Raw genomic sequence first — 12,890 nt, forward strand, 5'->3', positions numbered from 1 at the left:
CTGTTCAAGCGGTGATGTGCAGGCAGCTTATCAAGAGAAGCTGCAGCCATGAGAACAGGTCAGATGTGTGCCTATCCATATCAAATCATGAGAAGAGACTCAGGAATTGTGCTGAAGCCTAATATCTAAACCCGGGCTCAAAGCACAGGTCAGATTGCTCACAAGCTGACTGGTACTGAGTCCAACATGTTGAGTCCCTCTGCTGCCCTACATTGAGGTTTCAAAAGTCAATTAACGTTGGTCTTCAGAATGCCACAGGGTAGGGATGGGAAGATTTGACTTCAGTGTGTTTGTTTCTCTGCTCTTGCTGTGACAGCATGGACTATTCCATCCAGCCCCTTGAGACCTCAACTAAGAAGAGAGATGAGATCTAGAAGCTGGATCTTGTCTTGTGAGGGCTACTCTCCAGAGCAGGGCCCAGGTAGGGAGGGTCCTGGGCTGCACCAGACTAGTGGTCAGTCACAAGTCATCATGGGAGTGAGTGGGCTAGGTGACTGTCATGACCAGAAAGGAAGCAGGAGGACTCTGCAAAGGGACTCAGATGAGTGTGTTATAAATCTAGAGACTGTAGATCACATAGAACAGAATAGTAGTGAGAAGGAGTGAGTGAGCTGAGAGGAGGTCAGTGTGCTCATGGGCTGAGGATCAGCTAGTCAGTTCTGTTGTGTTCAGTTAATTGTCCTCGGTTATTGGCACGAAGGGAGGATAAGCTTGAACAGTTATTTGTTAGGCTGGAATCAAAGCCTTAATATTATAGAACCTTGTTAGTTATAAAAGATAAATGTTTATTTCTGAGTTTTAAATGGAGAGCAGTAAATGTCTTGGAAACCATGATTTGAAAGTAAAATTTGGAGAGTAGTATCTGAATTCAGATGAGACTGAATGGAATAATATATGTGCAAAATGTTGTAAGCTATGCCAGGTAATTGCAAGTCATTATTTCAGTCTATCTTGTACAAATGACGAGACGGGGGGAATCAAAGTGGAAGGAAATCAATGCAACATAGTATAGGCCTCTCCTTCCCCAGCACTTTTCTTCCTCTTCCTTTACTTCTATAAAGCTCTTTGTCTCTTTTCTAATCTCATGTGCTCAAAAGCAAACAGCCCTAAAAAGAAAAAAAATAATAATATGTTGAATCTAGACAAGTGGTACAGATGAATCTATTTCCAGGGCAGGAATGGAAACTCAGATGTAGAAAACACACATGCGGACTCAGCGAGAGAAAGGGAAGGTGGGAGGAATTGGGAGATTGAGATTCACGTGTGTACTCCACTGTGTGTAAGAAAGCTGGTGGGAAGCTGCCGTGTAGGTCAGGGAGCACTCTTAGTGCTCTGTGACAGCCGAGATGGGTGAACTGGCCGGGATGGGGGTGATAGGAGGGAGGTCCGAGAGGGAGGGGATATATACATGCCCACACACAGCTGATTCACTTCGTTGTATAGCAGAAACTAAGACAACACTGGAAAGCAGTTATACTACATTAAAAAAAAAAAAAACAAACAAACCCTGAGCTCTCAGACACAGAGAACAGATGGGTGGTTGCCAGAGATGGGGAGCGAGGGGTGGGCAAAATAGGTGAAGGTGAGCAAAAGGCACGAACTTCCAGTTATAAGTTAAAGAAGCCCTGGGTATGTTATGTGTAGTTAATGATACTCTACTGTATAACTGAAAGTTGCTGAGAAAATAGATCTAAGAAGTTCTTATCACAAGAAAAAAAAATGTTGACATATGTAAGCTGATGGATGTTAACTAGACTTATTGTGGTGATTGTTTTACAATATATAGAAGTATCAGATCATGATACTGTATATTAGATGACACTAATATACCACTCATATCTCAAATTTTTTAAAAAGTGAGCAACCCTAGCTTAGCCGGCTAGCGTTCAGAAACATCATACTGAAGGCAGTTATGAAATGTACCTCTGGGAGTGGAAGGGAGAGTAACATGTAGGTGTCACACACCCCATGTCCTGCACGGTTTGCCTGGAGGACGTGAGTGGACTTAAATGTTGCTATTTCAACCTCCCCTCCATTAAGACTCCCTCCTCTTTACTAGTGAATCTGTTTCTTTCCTTTGTGCCTGGATTCTGTGCTGGGAAACATCTCAAATCAGGGACTTCTATAAATTTTAGTCATCTTAAAATATCCTCCCCACTCATTTAGAAACCCCAATTGTCAGAGGTGGGACCACCATTTTGTACATCTGTGTTTTCTCATAATACCCAGAAAAATACATGCTTCATTAGAGAGTATTGTGTAAAATTAAAGAACATTGAATGCTCAGAGGTAGAGTCCACCTGCCAATGCAGGAGATGGGGATTCCATCCTTTGGTTGAGAAGATCCCATGGAGGAGAAAATGGTGATCACACTAGTATTCTTGCCTGGGAAATCCTATGGACACAGGAGCCTGTTGGACTACAGACCATGAGATCACAAAGAGTCGGAGTTGCCTGAGCAACTTAGCATGCATACAGCGATATGTAACACAGCCTATGCATTCAGGTCTGTGTTAGTATGGGGAAGAAACAAGGGTGTAACAGCAGCTAGTGAATTGTCTGTCCATTGTGCTTTTGATTCAAAGGTGAAGATGCTTGACTCTAGAATATGGTGGTTTGTGGAAGAATTAGTGGCAGAATTCAGGTCCTAATGCTGAGTATGCTGTAGGAGGGTTGAGAAGGTTGTTTTTCTGACTTTTTAGATGTAGATTCTGTTACTTTGGAGGTGTTTGCCTTTCATCAAAACGTCTTTCAGTCCAGATGGAAAATTTGGTTGTGGCCACTTGAACCAGGCTGAGAGGGAAATAAGTCAGGCTCGGGTGAAGGCGGCTTCAAAGGGAAACACAACACCCTGAGTATGGACGGTTCCCCTGGTGATAGTCATCTTTGGGCTCCACTTTGGATTGATGCATTTTTAAGTTCACTTTTGTTTCCATGTTAGCTTTGTTCTCAAAACTTGGCTCTCAAAACTTGGCCTCTGTTCACTGGTGCTGAATAGAAACACGGAGACAGAGTTTTGGATGAGGTAGAGAAGAGCAGCTTTTATTGCTTTGCCAGGCAAAGGGGAGCACAGTGGACTAATGCCCTCAAGGCTGTGTGACCCACCCTGGAAGTGGTAGTAAGGAGTTTAACAGTGTTTAAGGAGCAGAGCCTGATCAACTCGTGGACAATTCTTGAATTGACTTGCATCAAGGTGAAGTTTCAAGAATCATCAATCTTCTGGTTTCAACCAGTCAAGGGTCTGTGTTCTAGTGGTCAGCAGTTTTCATCTGGAGGGGGTCTGCTTACAGTAAAAACAACTTAAGAATGTGTGTCAGACCTTTATCTATATATTTTAGAAAACTGGGAGTTGGGTGATTCTGCTGTGTGGCAGAATCATAGTCTAAATTTTTACCAGTTCCCTAGCCCAAGAGTTCTTCTTTGTTTCTATATCTTCCTATTTCCCAGTCATTAACTCTGAGTCAACATTTTATTTCAAAAGACAAGGACACAGGGGCTTATGCACAATTTCAGTTTCTGATGCCTTCAACCACAGTGTTCAATCACAGTTATGAAGCAGCTCCTGTTATCTGCCCAGTAGTTAGCCTGAAAAAAGGAATAAAACAATATTCTATCCTTAAAAACCAGCCCAAACTTCCAGTTAATACTTTGTCTTATCAGAGTTGAATACAAAAGCTTTCTCATTATGCTTTAATTCACCAAAGTGTTTATACTTTTCTTTTCCTTCACTTTCACAAAGATAGACCCAATAGAGAAGGGTTTGACATGGGTCTAAGGGAAGATTTACTTAGTGCTTTTTTGTGTTCAAAGTCTATGGATGTTCATTGTTGTAAATACATGGCCACATGTATTTCACATAGGACCAGTGTACCTTATTTTCTGCAGTATTATGTTCTATAAAAATGATAAGTGAATCATACCTTTCAGAAGCAAACAATGTTGTATGAAGTATTTTGAAGTTTTAAAGGTGTTCTTATTGAATGCTCTTAAAGACTTACAACTGGTTTGTAAATTAGACAGTTTGGGTCAGTCTAGGCTTTGATAAATTATGTTTCTTGAGGTGCATTTACAGATCTACCACATTTTATTGATGTATTAGAGTTCTAAATACACACAGGAACACATAGACATTGTCCTTGAGAACACTGATACCTGTATGCAGTTCAGAAAACACATCCATGTGTTATTTCATTTACTGTGTGCAACAGCCTTTCAAGGTGATTGTAGTACAAACAACTTCGCTTCATGGATCAAAGCCTTGTCATGGCAAAGAGGCATGTGCAACTCAGCAAAGCTAGGAGGCATGCTGTGCAGGCCCACCCAAGACAAATGGGTCATGGTGCAGAGTTCTGACAAAACATGGTCCACTGGAGAAGGAAATGGTAATCCACTCCAATGTTTGTGCCGCGAGAACCCAATGAACAGAGTGAAAAGGCAAAAAGATATGACACTGAAGATGAGCCCCTGCCCCTAAGTCGGAAGGTGTCCAGTATGCTACTGGGGGAAAGCAGAGGGCAGTTACTAATAGCTCTAGAAAGAATGAAGCAGCTGGGCCAAAGCAGAAACAACACTCAGTTGTGGATATGTTTGTCAATAAAATTGAAGATATCAAGGGGACATTTCATACAAGGATGGGCACAATTAAAGGACAGAAACAGCAAGGACCTAAGAGAAGCAGAAGAGATTAAGAAGAGGTGGCAAGGGTACACAGAATTATATAAGAAAGGTCTTAATGACCCAGATAACCGCAATGGTGTGGTCATTCGCCTAGAGCCGGACATCCTGGAGTGTGAAATCAAGTGGGCCTCAGGAGACATTACTATGAACAAAGCCAATGGAAGCGACAGAATAAACATTAAGAAGCTTCTCAATACCTATCCCAGCACCCCTGGGATGTGGAGCTAAGGAAATACACAATAGATGCCTTTCTCTAGACTATGAATAAACTTTCACATCCAGATACATTCCATCTTTTGGGATATTTCCCCATCCATCAAGTGTTTGAGATAATAAATGAAGTGGCAATAAATAGGGACACTGATGAGTCTGGGCTCACAGAACTTGCAGTTTCTGGATTCAATCTGATCTGAGGAGCCACCATTGACTCCTGGTGCTTCCTTTGCTAGAGCATCAAACACTTGTTTTGGGTCTAAGGTTCCAGGGCTTTATTGTTTAACCATTTGGGGTCAGCATTCATGAGAACAAAATAAGATCTTAAGGTCAGGTAATTTTCCAGATGGGGATTCAACAGGTCAGTGTGAAGTTAATCAGGGATGTGTTTCATTTAAACTGTCTAAAGCTGGGACATTTTTAGAGTAATAAAATAGGAAGAATGTGTCTGTCTTGTATCATTCATGCTACTTATAGGTACACCCAGTGGGTAATTTGAGCTTGTTAAGTTAAAAGGTAGAATTTCAGTTCTACCTTAACAGCAGAAAGATTCTCTTTACTGCATATAATTAAACAAAAAGTGAAGCTAAAGCAAATTTCATTAAATGTTTGGCCCAGTCATAGAAAACTGTCATCTCTCCAGGTTGATGTAAATGGGAAGGGAAAATGTTCTTTTATCACTTAAGAACTTCTTTCACTTAAGGTTCCTGAAAGTACATTTGTACTATTTACAGGATGATTAACTGCTCACAGAGTTCTCAAACAACAGGTGTATACATTTTTTTTTTATTCTAATTTGAAAGGACAGACATTGTTGATTCCTATTTCCTATTCAGCTCTCTTTGGATTTGCATCTTTTAAGGGAGAGATGCAAATTTCTTTCCTTACTGCAAGTGCTGCATGCTGAGTGGCTTGTCAATAAAATCCATTCAAAATTGGAGATACCTGTGGCCTGTGAATGAGAGAGCATTTCTATGCTGTCTTCTCGGGGACAGCCACAGTGCTTCTCAAGCGTGCTTTGAAAATGCCTCTCTGTACTGAGCTAAGCCATTCCGCAGCCAGTTGGGTTCTTGGTTCTCCAGGTTATGATGATGTCAGCTGTCAATGGTTTGCACTGACTCCTTTGAGCTCTCTGTGGCCATCTCTAGTCAGAGTCCACATTTTCCTTCAACAGGCTAACTGGACCAAACTGGAGTCAGGTTTTATTTCCCCGGAGGCCAGAAAAGTATGTAGTTTCCCATTTGCTTGATTTTTCCAGTTTCAAAATGAGGGCTTGCGCTGCCCCAGCAATGAAAAGAGCAGTCGTACCCCCTGCAGCTGAGAGCTGCTGTAAAGCAGATGTTGAAAGATGAAATGTCATAATAGAGAATCATCTTAATCTCTGATATTGTGTTCAAGTTCTTAAGAATGTGATATCCTCTAAGAAATTTGCAAACCTAAATGGAGATTATTTTATATGGTTTAACATTTCTGTAAACCATATGTCAACACAAGGACTTCTGAAAAGAAAATGACCGTGTTACTTGATCCCAAGGCCTGTGCTGAGTGGAAGGAGTGCTGTTCCCCTTCGTGTTGGCTGTAGCAGGCCTGAATGACAGGCCTGCGAGTGGAATCTGGCCCACCGCCTGTTTTTATAAATACATTTTTTTGGAACACAGCCATGCTCATTCGTTTACATAAGTGTCAATGGCTGCTTTCCTGCTACGTAGAGTTGAGTAGGAAGGACAGAGGCCATATGGCTTGAAATATTTACTCTCTGGCCCCTTACAGAAAACGTGTGCCAACTCCTGAATTACAACAGAATGTTAGGGCCATGGGACCTCTGATCTGACTCTATTCCTAGCTTTTGGAGCTGTGGGCAAGTTATTTAAATTCTCTAGGACTCTTGAGAGTCCCTTGAACAGCAAGGAGATCAAACCGGTCAATCCTAAGAGAAATCAACCCTAAATTTTCATTGGAAGGACTGATGTTGAAGTTGATGCTCCAATACTTTGGCCACCTGATGTGAAGAGCTGACTCATTGGGAAAGACCCCGATGCTAGGAAAGATTGAGGGCAGAAGGAGAAGGGGACAACAGAGGACGAGATGGTTGGATGGCATCATCAACTCATAGGACACAAGTTTGAGCAAACTCTGGGAGATAGTGAAGGACAGGGAAGCCTGGTGTGCTGTAGTCCATGGAGTTGCAAAGAGTCAGACACAACTTAGCAACTGAACAACAGCAACAAAAGCTTTAGTTTCCTCATTTATGAAGTCGAAGATACTGAAGGTTAGGTTTTTTAATTAGATAATATATTTAAAGCCAGTACTATCCTTGTTCCAAGCCCTACAGATATTGTGGACAGGTCCACATAAAGCTCTTAGCACAGCACCTGGTGTGTAGAAAACACTCAACAAGTGTGCAAACGTATAAAATAGTTCATTTGGCTGCTGTTATCTTAGTCATCCTTGTCTTCTGCCACGTTCCTCTGGAGTTGTTGGGATCCCGGTGTTTCCCTTCCCCACCGCTCTGCCAGATGGCAGCTCTGTTTCCTACAAGGAAACAGTTAACGACCATTGAGATTTCGTGAATGGAGTGCTTGGGAAGGAAGTAGGCGAAGCTATGTGATAAGGTGTGAGGAACATAGGCATCCACCAGTCAAGGCAGAACCCCAGTGTCAGGACGGTAGATGGAGTATGGACACTGGAATCCGGAATTCCTGGGGTTTCGTGCATGAGCTGCGTGACCAAATTCAGCAAATGTCTTTGTCTCTCTTCTTCGGTATCAGGAATTCAGCGCTGTTAACAATGAACCCCAGGGATGTGAGGATGAGCTGAGTTCCTGCCAAGAATGTGCTTGGCACATCAGATGTGCTCAGTAAATATTGGTCCTCTGTGGTGCTGCTTTATGAAGGCAGGGGGAGAAGACATCTGGTCTTGGGGACATGGGTGCCTTCAGAGTGCACCTCCTGTGTTTCAGCACCTGGTCCACATGTCACCTTTTCAGTGAGGCCTTCCCTAACCATCCCTATGAACAGCTCATCTTCCCCCCAAGCCTGGTCTCCTGCCTTCTCTTTCCTGCTTAATTCTTCTCTGTTTAACGTGTTGTATTCTATGTGTTCTGTTCTGTGTTTTACTTGCCTGTTGGCTATTTTTTCCTTCCATGTGAGTTCCAGGAGGAGAGGAATGATTGTGTTATCCACTGATATGTTCTTAATGTTTGTAACTGTAGGAGGTACATATTCTGTGTTTTACCTATAATTGTATTTTTAGTGCCCAGCATACTGCCTGTCATATACTAGTGAGAGAACAAATAAATAATTGAGCCAAGTAAATGAGTTGTATTGATCTAAGGCTTCTTATACTATTAGTGTCTGACTCATATAGGATTTCTTTATACAAGCTCCCTTCATTGTTAAAATATTCTGTAATAATTTATATTGTCATCTTAGGAAAAAAATGAGTATTGACTGAAATGTACAAGCTAAATGTTTGTGTTTTTCTGAGGCCAATCAGTAGGCAGGAAGCCTCTCTGCGGGTGCATAGATGATGGGAGGGATCATGTTCTATCCACCAGGCCAAAGCTTTCAGAGATGTGACAGCAATGTGCCAGAGTCCCACTCTAGGATTCTTCTTTTCTCTTGGGAAAGCCAGGCCACATAGTCAGCATGAGAATCAGATCAATGAAGTTTGTCCATGATGAGTTCCAAGCTGCCAGGCTCTAGAGTTGGCCTGTGGGAGGGTTTTTCTTCCCACAGGAAGGAAGGGTATTAAGGACTTTGGCCAGAGTGGGGACTTACTAGGTGGCATGTTTCTGGAGACCAAACCCAATGCTCCTTAGTGACCAGAATCCCTCTCAGGATCTGATGGTGCCTCAGGGACTGTCTCTCTCCAGCCTCAGGGCCCACATTTGAAACATGGTGCCCGAAGGGTTATACAATGTTAGGAGCATGAGGGAGATTGGATTAGAGGGTCCAGTCAAGACCCAAGAGCACACAGGATGGACTTTTCTGGATGCATGAGCTGATGAAATCTAGGAACGGGAGCCTACAAGATGAACCTGTGGTTCTCCACACTCGGGCAGAGAACTAGCAAATGTGCTGGTGGAGCCCACTGGAGCATTGACGTGGAAATGTTGTATCTGACAGGGAGGTTATGTCTGTTTTTCTATCATAGCACAGGCTCTGTTTGAAAGTTAGTTGCATGGGATGGAATGCTCAGAGGCCTCCGTCACACTCTCAGACCCACCAGCTTCTCCACTCTCTTTTCCAGCATGGGCTACTGCATTCTTTTCGTGCACGGACTGAGCAAGCTGTGCGCGTGGCTGAATCGTTGTGGTGTCACCACCCTGAGCGTCTCCACGGTGGTGCTCCTGCTGCTTTTCTCTTGGAAAACCGTGAAACAGAATGAAATCTGGCTGTCGAGAGAGTCCCTATTCAGGTATGACTAGCAGAATAAAAGTGAATCTCTTCCCATTTATGTCTTTGCTTATGTATTTGTTTCCAAACAAACCAGGTGACATGGATCTGGTGATATCTACTACTCCAGAAGTGTTTTTCAGTGAAGTTATAAATGGAAGGTGTCCTTTTATTTGGGGTTTTAACTTCAGTTTGTTTTTTTTTGATAGTATATAAAGTTTTATGGGAACTCATTCTAAGTGAATTGATGAAAATAAGGATCACGGCAAGCTTTGGGGGGTCTGTGAATTGAGATGGAAAGTCTTAATGATAAGCTGGGCTGTAAAATCGGCTATAAACAAAATGAAACAATAAGTCTAATTCCATTGTTCAGCCGAGTGAATGGGAAAGCTGAGCGCACAGCAAGAAGGAAGAGAAATGCAGTACATTTTCTTTAAAATGTTTCAGGATGTTAAGTCGTGATCTGTGATCTAGTTGCTTTATTTTGAACATTAATTTTGAACAAGAAATGATTTCTCATTTCCTGGTAGGTTTTTATATGATGTAGAAGCTGTTTCAGAATATAGTGAAGTGTTAGTCACTCAGTCGTGTCTGCCTCTTTACAACCATTGACTGTTGCCATTGACAGCCTGCCAGGCTCCTCTGTTCAAGAGATTCTCCAGGCAAGAATATTGGAGTGGGTAGCCATTCCCTTTTCCTGGGGATCTTCCCAACCCAGGGACTGAACCCTGGTCTCCTGCAATGCAGCCAGATTCTTTACCATCTGAGCTACCAATATAACAATGTCCTAAATGTTGTAAACTATAAACATCCTTTGGGTCACTCATCATGCTGTGTTTCTGGACTTGATTTGTCTCATTGATGCCACAGCCCTGGCAACCTTCACCTGGGCTCCTGGCTCAGCAACACCTGACCTCCCAGGAGTATTTCCCAGTCTCTAGGAGTTCCTAGTTTTTGCCTGCCTCCAGCTTCTGTCCTCACTTGTGGCCCAGTTGGCCAGTTCAGTCAATGTGGTTTTATTTGGTTCCCTGATCACCTAGTACCCTACACTTATTCTTTGGAGGCAAACGACTTGAAAGTGTATAGCAGACTGGTTGTCTGAAGAGTCTGTCTTGAGGGGACCTGAAAATTTGCAAAATTTGCAAAATGAGAAAATATAGGAAGAACATAGGGGAGCACCCAGAACTGGGGAGCAAGTGAGGAAGCTGGTGTGTAGCAGACTGGTTGTCTTAATAGTCTGTCTTGAGGGGATGTGAAAACTTGCAAAGGAATGAATGCAGGGTAAACTTACCCCAGTTTTCTCCCTTCACATCACAGTCCCAGGAAGGTAAAGTCTTCTAACTGAGTCTGAACTTAGGTCATGTGCCTGCCCTTTGTCCCCCATCAGGGCACTGAGAGGACAGAACTGGTCAAAGACTCTCCTCTGACTTCCATGGGGGGTGGCGTGGGGAAGTTAGGGCAGAAAGAGCCCCTGGGCTTCCTCTGAGATAACACAGCAAAAGGAAATTCTCCACAGGAAGTCCACTTAAAACAATATATCTGATTTTGCTACTTGGCAGTTTAACTTTTTTAATAGAAAAAAATGTAATTTGGCATGCATGTCTTTATTTATTATTACATGCCATTTGTTCTCATTGTCATTATCATTGTCACCATCATTGTTTCCATGGGTCCTGTAGGGACCTGTTGCTCTGTTTTTTGTTTTTTCTTTTCCTCCTCTATGAATTGTTTTTCATTTTTAGGCTGCAGAGCCTATTCTGTTCCTGTCATACCCCTGACTTCAATGCAGTGCTTACAGATGACAGGGAACTCGTTCCCTCTTACTGCCCGGTGCTGAGGTCATTCTGTAAACACAAGGGCATGGAAGTTCAGGAATATAACTTCCTCCTGGTTTCTGTTGACTTAATTAATTTTTTCTTTCACTTTCAGTAGTCAGTGATTTTATGAGAAATGTTTAAATGGTTCTGCCCTGTGTTAAACCTTCTTGAGTATAAGTACTAAGAGTGATTACATTTTATAATGATGTTTACTGCTTAATCAGAGCAACTCTGGGGATGGATTCTGGCAGACAGTAGTTTATCTCAAGGATAACAAGTTAGTGTTCAATCCCTATACAACTGATGACAGCAATTTTAAAAAAGGGAAAACAAAAGAGCAAAACACTCATTGACCTTGCATGCAGAGGCTTCTGGTTTTTTAGATGGGAGCATGTAGGAAGTGAGCAGTTGATTACTAAAACACTCCACATATGTACATAAAGAAACTTTGTGTCTGAGATGCCTTTGGTGATCAAATGGAGTTTTGTGTAATATGTAAATCAAAGCTATCAATAGGTTTTAGAAAACTTTACCTATTATAATTTATTTATATTCTGAGAAAATTTTAAGATTCTGAGAAAATTTTAAGAATCTGAGACTTTAAGTTTTTTCTTTTTCCTTTAAGATCAGATGTTTGTATATATTCACCTTTCCTGAGCAATGTTCAAATTAGTTGAATGTTTACCAGGAATCTTTGAGTCATGATAGGATTAGTAGTTGGTGTGGAGTACGGAATTAGGCTTTTTGGCTTTGCTCCAAGTTCCACTGTTTAATAGCTATGTGATCATGGGTGAGCTACTCAACCACTTCATGCCTTCCTTTATTTTAAAATTTAGGAATTTGGGATTAACATATATACACTTCTTTATGTGAAACAGATAACCAACAAGGATCTACTGTATAGCACAGGGAACTATTCAATATATTTATTCAATATCTTGTGATAAACCATGATTATATATATATACACACACACACATACACACACACATACATATATATATATGGCTTCCCTAATGGCTTAGTAGGTAAACAATCTGCAGCCTGCAATGCAGGAGACACAAGAGATGTGGGTTTGATCCCTGGGTTGGGAAGATCCTCTGGAGAAGAAAACGGCCTGAATCATTTTGCTGTATGCCTGAAACTAACACAACATTATAAATCATCTAAATTTCATTAAAAAAATTTTTTAATAAATTTTTAAAAATTTAGAATAATGATAGTGTCTATCTTCTGGTAGGTGCTTCCCAGGTGGCATTGGTGCTAAAGAACCCATGTGCCAATGCAGGAGACATAAGCGAGGTGGGTGGTTTGATCCCTAGGGAAGATCTCCAAGAACATCCCCCCAGAGAAGATCCCCGGGAGGAGGGCATGGCAACCCACACCAGTATTCCTGCCTGGAGAAACCCATGGACAGAGGAGCCTGGTGGGCTACAATCGGTAGAGTCACAAAGAGTCAGACACGACTAAAATGACTTAGTACGCATGTACACCTTCTGCTGATTTATAAGAATAAAAGAGTGTGTTAAAGATGCCCAGGGCAGTATGATAAACACTATGTAAGGTTATTGCTCTGCGTTGTGTTCTAGGACATGAGCGAGAAGTGGGTTGGGGGAGAGACTAGAGGAGTCTGAAGTCTGGATGGGAGTCAGATGCGTGAACACATTTTAATATAATGTAGCAGGTGGTAGGGTCTTCCCTGGTGGCTCAGTGGTAAGAATCCGCCTGCCAATGCAGGAGATATGGGTTCAATCCCTGGGTCAGGAAGATCCCCTGGAGAAGGAAA

General features: G+C 42.1%; 1 protein-coding gene across 2 annotated transcripts in view; it reads left to right on the top strand.

Moving 5' to 3' along the window:
- Positions 1–12,890, top strand: part of TMTC1 (transmembrane O-mannosyltransferase targeting cadherins 1) — a 294,332-nt gene that overhangs the window by 193,969 nt on the left and 87,473 nt on the right. For both annotated transcript variants that reach the window (XM_065939883.1, XM_065939889.1), the window contains exon 10: positions 9,142–9,309. In XM_065939883.1, the coding sequence (XP_065795955.1) occupies positions 9,142–9,309 (168 nt within the window). The remainder of the gene's footprint in view (positions 1–9,141; positions 9,310–12,890) is intronic.

This window comes from Muntiacus reevesi, chromosome 1 (assembly GCF_963930625.1).
Source record: "Muntiacus reevesi chromosome 1, mMunRee1.1, whole genome shotgun sequence".
Lineage (NCBI taxonomy): Eukaryota > Metazoa > Chordata > Mammalia > Artiodactyla > Cervidae > Muntiacus > Muntiacus reevesi.